The sequence below is a fragment of the Echinops telfairi genome, unplaced genomic scaffold (genome assembly GCF_000313985.2).
Source record: "Echinops telfairi isolate 266 unplaced genomic scaffold, ASM31398v2 ScPeMD7_23;HRSCAF=83, whole genome shotgun sequence".
Lineage (NCBI taxonomy): Eukaryota > Metazoa > Chordata > Mammalia > Afrosoricida > Tenrecidae > Echinops > Echinops telfairi.
The window spans coordinates 4,717,503-4,723,536 of record NW_022103920.1 but is presented as its reverse complement, the minus strand read 5'-3'; the positions used below and the strand labels follow the sequence as shown (position 1 = coordinate 4,723,536).

The window sequence follows — 6,034 nt, the reverse complement described above, 5'->3', positions numbered from 1 at the left end:
CCTTGTGCTGACTCTGCCCTCTCCTCGTGAGTCGCCTCGACTGCGTGGCTGTGAGTGTGTTTGGTTTCCCAGCAACGAGAAGGCCAGTTCAGCAGCCTGCAGCTGGTGGCCATGCAGAGGGGCGTGGCGGCGGCCCTGCAGCACCTGGCCAGCTTCGGCTTCGTCCATCGAGCCCTGTCTGCTCGCAGCGTGCTGGTCAACAGCCACCTGGTGTGCAAGGTTGCCCACCTTGGACACTCACCACAGGTGGGTGTGGGGGCGTGGGTGTGCAGGAAGGAGGTGGGCCCCTCATGCGGGGGTGTGAGCATGCTGGAGGCAGGCCCCTCAAATGTGCAGCCCATAGGTGCCTCGATGTGAATCCATAGTGTGAACAGAAGCCTACCCCACTCCACCCCCCAGCATAGAGGACTCAAACACAGATCGCAGGGGCCTTGCTTGGACAAGCTGGCTGGGTCACTCCCAGGGGTGTGAGGGAGACACAGGATGGAGATTGGAGCCTGCATCCCACCTGGCTCACAGCCCCTGTGACTAACCCTCCTGGCCTCCAGGGTCTGGGCTGCATGCTCCGTTGGGCAGCTCCCGAGGTCATCACGCACGCAAAGCACACCACGTCCAGTGATGTCTGGAGCTTTGGGGTTGTGATGTGGGAGGTGATGAGCTACGGAGAACGGCCTTACTGGGACATGAGTGACCAGGAGGTGAGTCCCCCGCCACCACCATCACCCCCTGAAGATGCCCGTTCTATGGCCCCACTCACGTTCCAAGACCCAGGGACTCTCCTGTCCATGTTATGTCCCTTTCCTGCTCCAACCTCCACTGGTGACCCCACTTCCTCTGCTAGCACTGCCTTCCCACGCACCCCCCCCCCCTCTGACCCCAGGTGCTAAGGGCCATAGAGCAGGAGTTCCGGCTGCCCCCACCCCCAGGCTGTCCTCCTGGGCTGCATCTGCTGATGCTTGACACGTGGCAGAAGGACCGTGCCCAGCGTCCCCACTTTGACCAGCTGGTGGCAGCCCTGGACAAGATGATCCGAAAGCCAGACACGCTGCAGGCTAGTGGAGGCCCCCAGGACAGGTCAGGAATGGGGCTCTACAGCCTGGGGGGATTGTGGGGTAGTGGGTTGGATTTGGAGGCAGAAGAAAACAAAACAGATGAAGGGGCTGGCTAAGATAGAGAGGCAACCATGACCTCTCTCCCCTCACCCCTTCCCCAAGACCTTCCCAGGCCCTTCTGGACCCTGTGGCTCTGGACTTCCTGTCCCTGGACTCCCCACAGGCCTGGCTCTCGGCCATCGGGCTCGAATGCTACCAGGACAACTTCGCCAGGCAGGGCCTCTGCTCTTTCCGGGATGTGGCCCAGCTCAGCCTTGAGTAAGCAGGTGGGGCACCCTGGGGGTGGGGGGGGCGGAACGTGGGGTGTGCAGCCCAGGCCTCATGGAGCCCTCCCTCCAGGGACCTGCCCGCCCTCGGTGTTACCCTGGCTGGCCACCAGAAGAAACTCCTGCACAACGTCCAGCTCCTGCAGCAGCACTTGCGGCCGCCCCCGGGCACGGTAGAAGTCTGAGGCCCAGGACACATGCCCAGCCTCCACAGCCCTTAGCAGGGACCAGAGACGGCCAGCTAGGTCCAGGTCGTGGCCTGGGAGGATGTAGCCTGCCTTGTGGACACTGTCCCCCTGACACCCTCACACACACACACACACACACACACACACATTAAGGCAAAAGAAGGGATTTCACAAGTTGGCTGCATGGTGCTCTTAGTCGGCAAGGGTGGCGAGGGGGGTCTTCAAGGAAGTGCCGAGCATGGGCAGTAGAGTCACAGTGGGCATAGGATGTAGAGGAGCTCAGGGCCAGACAAGAACAGGAGTGACTTTATTGGAAGGTGGGGTGAGTGGCCCCCACTGCCTGGAACAGCACCTGTCTTCCTCAGACCCAAGTCCACAGACCAGTGCCCTGCGGTCTGCAGCACCACGGGAGGGCTGTGCCTCCCACTTACCATGCAGGGTGGGGGCTGGACTCGACTGGCAGCTGCCCCTAAAGTGCTTGGCTGACAGTGCAGTGGTCCCTTGGAAGGGGCTGGCAGCACACTGATGCCTTCGGTTGCCCAGCTGTGTGGGTGCGTCCAGAGCCCCAAAGTGGTCCTCTGTGCCCCGAGCAGAGCTCCTGCTGGCCTGGCTCGTAGGGTCTCTGAGTCCCACTCGGGATCTCCACCTAGGCCCTTCACCCAGCCCTGACAGGCTGTGCTCTGGTGTCCACCGCTCCTGGAGGCGGCCGGTGCTCAGATCTGGAATTCCCAGCGGTCGCCGTCCTCCTGCAGGGCCCTGTTGATCTCGCCCCGCAGTTCCCGGCGCCAGCCCCCCTGCCGCAGCCTCTCCCAGTTGGTGCTGCTACGGGAAGTGCTCCGAGACACGGACGGTGTGGGCAGGGGCAGGGGCAGGTGCTGGCTGGGGGTGCAGTACAGGTGCAGCTTCTGCGCAGAGGGGTCCTCCAAGCTGTCCGAGCCCAGGCTCTGGAAGGCTTGCGCGTAGCGCTGTGCGCGCTGCCGATTAAGGTCCTGCCTTTCTTCCACCCTGCAGAGGACCAGGCCTGAGAGCTCGTCCGCCTGCAGGGGCCACCTGCCCATCCCCTTCCTGCCCTCTGGTCATCATGCCAGTGGGTGCTGAACTCCTCCCGCACCCCTAGCCTTCCCCTTAGCAGCAGCTCAGCTCCCAGCGTAGGGTGGGCACAGACAACCCTCCCAGGGCCCCCCGTGCTGACACCCCAACCCGCATGCCACTCACCGCAGGTACCAGTGGTCCCCCAAACCATACTCTCGGCCACAGATGCCTGCACGAGGCCACAGGCAGCGAGGCAGCTTGCGCTCCAACATCACAGTGGTGTCCACGACCTGGGCGGGGCCAGAGGGCAGTCAGGGGATGGGGCCCAGCCAACAAGCTGAGGAAGTGGGTGGGGGAGAAGAGGAGCCTCTAATCCACCTGCCCTCGTCGGGTCGTGGCCCGTGACTCTCATAGGGCAAGGAAGTGAATAATGGTTTCCGAGGAAAATGGACAAGTGTGAACCTCTGACCAAGGATGCTTGGGACATTCTAGGGTCTTTGGACCTGGCAAACCTAGCAGCCGCTTAGACAAGTCAAATCCTACAGACTTGGCTCTCAGGGCGGGGCTTTTCATCCCTCGCCTGCATTCAGCCTGTTTCTTACGCCGCTTTCTTTCTCCCAGCACTTCCCAGGGGTCTCTGAGGGGGTCCAACGACCCGTTTTATTTTGCTGGACTGACTTTTGCTGTGATAAATCACTTTCTAAGAATATTTTATGCCATGGGTTTTTTTATTACGTAGCAGTCTTTCACCGCATCGGGGTGATGTGTCTGAAGACAGCTGTTGCCACCGTGGGAAGTGTGTGGGATCGTCCTTAAGAAGTCCCATTTCTCTGGACACATTTTGCAGACTTAAATATTGTCAAGAAGGCTTGATGCTGGCGTTTTTCCCTCTGTCATGAGAGATACAGAATCCGGCTCCGCCCACTGCTGGCTGCTCCATCCTGATTATTCTAGAGGACTAAGATTTTCATTTTTGTTTTTCCTTCCCTTAGCTAATCTTTGGGCCGCTAACTGCAGTCAGCTGTTCAAAATCAGCAGTCCTGACGACAGAGAAAGATGGGGCTTTCTCCTCCCATAAAGAATTACTGTCTCAGGAGCCCACTGGGGCAGTTCTACCCTGTCCATCGGGATTGCTATCAGTAGGCATCGACTCGATGCCAGTGAGGTTGGTTTTTGGGGGGGCAGTTGTTGCTATTTTTTTGAGGTACCCCTGGTGGGGCTGTGGGTTAAGAGCATCAGGCTGCTGAGTGAAAAGCTGGTTCTAATCTGTCGGCTGTCTGCGGGAGGAAGTTGAGGCTGTCGGCTTCTGTAAAGATTCACAGCCTCATAGACCCATGGGAGCAGCCCAGTCCCTGTGTGGTCACTCTGAGTTGGAATGGCCCCGGCAGCAGTGGGTTTGGTTTCGAGTTTAATCTCCCTCCCCTTGGGGTGGAGAAATCACGTGGTGCCCTTTTCAGCTATTCCTGCAATGCAGTCTCTGGGTGGTGCCAATGGTGACCTCACCCAGCCTCTAAGCGAGAGGATGGAGGTTCGAGTCCACCCCAGGGGCACTTGGAAGAAAGGCCTGGCAGTCTTCATGTGAAAGAGCAGCCCCCTGAAAACCTAGCCAAGGGAGCAAGTGGGTTCATCGGCAGCGGGCTTCATACTGCAGGACTGCGCATGGCGTTGTCCATTCTCCCACAATGCATAGCTGCTGGCTTTTGCGATGCGCAATAACTATGCAAAATGTGTGTGTTGCGGGGAGGGGGCAATAACCATGCCTACTGACAGGGAGGAGACAGAATACCAGCTTCTTCCTGAGCAGCCACAGGGGGGCCTGCAGTAGCCCTCCCAGCCTCCAGGGGTCTCACCTGAAGTCTCCAGAGCTCATCCCGCTCGTGGGCCACCCGCCAGTGGGTGTCACCCATCATGGCGATGAGGAGGTTGAGCATGAGCAGTGCGGCGATGATGGCAAAGGCGGCATAGGTGACGCTGAACATGAAGGGCAGGTCCACGTCGTAGTTGGCAGGGCCATCGATGACAGTGAGGAAGAGCTCAAAGGTGCTGAACAGAGCCATGGGGTAGTTGTAGAAATGGCCCAGCTCATGGGGGTCCTCGGCCTGGAAGAGGATGTAGAAGGCTGCCCCAGCCAAGGGGTGAAGGTTACCAACACACACACATGGTCAGCCCACAACAGCTCCTGGGTCCCCTTTGCACCCCAGTTCCCTCATCACCAGCCCGGTCTCAGCCCTGCAATGCCTTTGTTACACAGGCCATCTTTCACAAGGCTCTTCCTGACTAAGGTCCACCTCTTCCGAGCATTCCGTCGCCCTCCCTTAGGGTCCATCCTCTCGACCCTCTCTTCCCATCCTTTCCTGAGCTTGCTCAGGGGTCCTCTGCCCTGTAAGGTCCCATCAGCCACCACCCCCCCCCCCCAGGACCCGGCCAGGGCAGGTTATTCACCTGAGGCAAAGCCCAGGATGACCACAACCATCAGCCAGCAGAAACGCATCAGGTCTCCAAAGATCATCTAGCAGGAAGACGGAGAGCATTGCCCTGTGCATCCTAAGCATTTGGCACTTCTGCCGGCCTCCCACAGGCTCCCCCAAAGCTCGTCCTCTACGACCTTCTAGACCAGTGGTTCTCAACCTTCCTAATGCCGGGACCCTTTCATATAGTTCCTCATGTTGTGGTGACCCCCAACCATAACATTATTTTCATTGCTACTTCATAACCGTAATTTTGCTACTGTTATGAATCGTAATGTAAATATCTGATATACAGGATGTATCTTCATTGTTACGAATTGAACATAATTAAACATAATTAAAGCATTGTGGTTAATCACAAAACCATATGTAATTATATATTGTGAAATATCTATGTGTTTTCCGATGGTCTTAGGTGACCCCTGGGAAAGGGTCGTTTGCCCCCCAAAGGGGTCAGGACCCACAGGTTGAGAACCACTGCTCTAGACTGAGCCTGTAGACTAGAACTACCTCAAACAATGCTTCTCATGCTTTGAAAGAGTCGTAGAAGGAAGAGGGGGAGGGAGGTGAAGGGGAGGGAGGAAGACGTGGTGGAGGCGAAACCAGAGAACGAGGAGTAGGAAAGAGACCGCCTACTGCCCACACGGCCTAAGAGTTACAGTGTGGCCTCTGTTGAGCATGCTCTGGGAGCCCCCTTCCAGCAGGCCCGTAGCTGAGCACAGGGGACAAGTGGGGGAGGCACGGACCTTCTGGATCATGATGGTGAAGGGGCCCAGCATCTGGAACCCTCGGGCGAAGTACATGACGTTGCACCAGCCCAGCACCAGGGCGAAGGACATGGGCACCACCTCCCCGTTGGTGTTGGTGAGCCTCATGACCAGGATGACCAGCACCAGGCAGGCGTAGGTGACTCTGGGGAGGAGCGGAGGAGGGCAGGGTCATCACGGGGAAGTGAGAAGGCCGTGGTC

The 6,034-nt window shown here is 58.4% G+C and overlaps 2 protein-coding genes across 2 annotated transcripts in view; one reads left to right on the top strand and one right to left on the bottom strand.

Moving 5' to 3' along the window:
- Nucleotides 1–3,307, top strand: part of EPHB6 (EPH receptor B6) — a 17,749-nt gene extending 14,442 nt beyond the window's left edge. The window contains exons 13-17 of the mRNA XM_030885226.2: nucleotides 69–246; nucleotides 549–698; nucleotides 881–1,074; nucleotides 1,215–1,370; nucleotides 1,452–3,307. Coding sequence (XP_030741086.1) covers nucleotides 69–246; nucleotides 549–698; nucleotides 881–1,074; nucleotides 1,215–1,370; nucleotides 1,452–1,563 — 790 coding nt within the window. The 3' untranslated portion in view covers nucleotides 1,564–3,307. The remainder of the gene's footprint in view (nucleotides 1–68; nucleotides 247–548; nucleotides 699–880; nucleotides 1,075–1,214; nucleotides 1,371–1,451) is intronic.
- LOC101647987 (transient receptor potential cation channel subfamily V member 6) overlaps nucleotides 1,842–6,034 on the bottom strand; it is an 8,721-nt gene continuing 4,528 nt past the window's right edge. The window contains exons 6-10 of the mRNA XM_013007556.2: nucleotides 5,813–5,978; nucleotides 5,041–5,107; nucleotides 4,449–4,717; nucleotides 2,782–2,888; nucleotides 1,842–2,571 (exon numbers count right to left, since the gene is read on the bottom strand). Coding sequence (XP_012863010.2) covers nucleotides 2,280–2,571; nucleotides 2,782–2,888; nucleotides 4,449–4,717; nucleotides 5,041–5,107; nucleotides 5,813–5,978 — 901 coding nt within the window. The 3' untranslated portion in view covers nucleotides 1,842–2,279. The remainder of the gene's footprint in view (nucleotides 2,572–2,781; nucleotides 2,889–4,448; nucleotides 4,718–5,040; nucleotides 5,108–5,812; nucleotides 5,979–6,034) is intronic.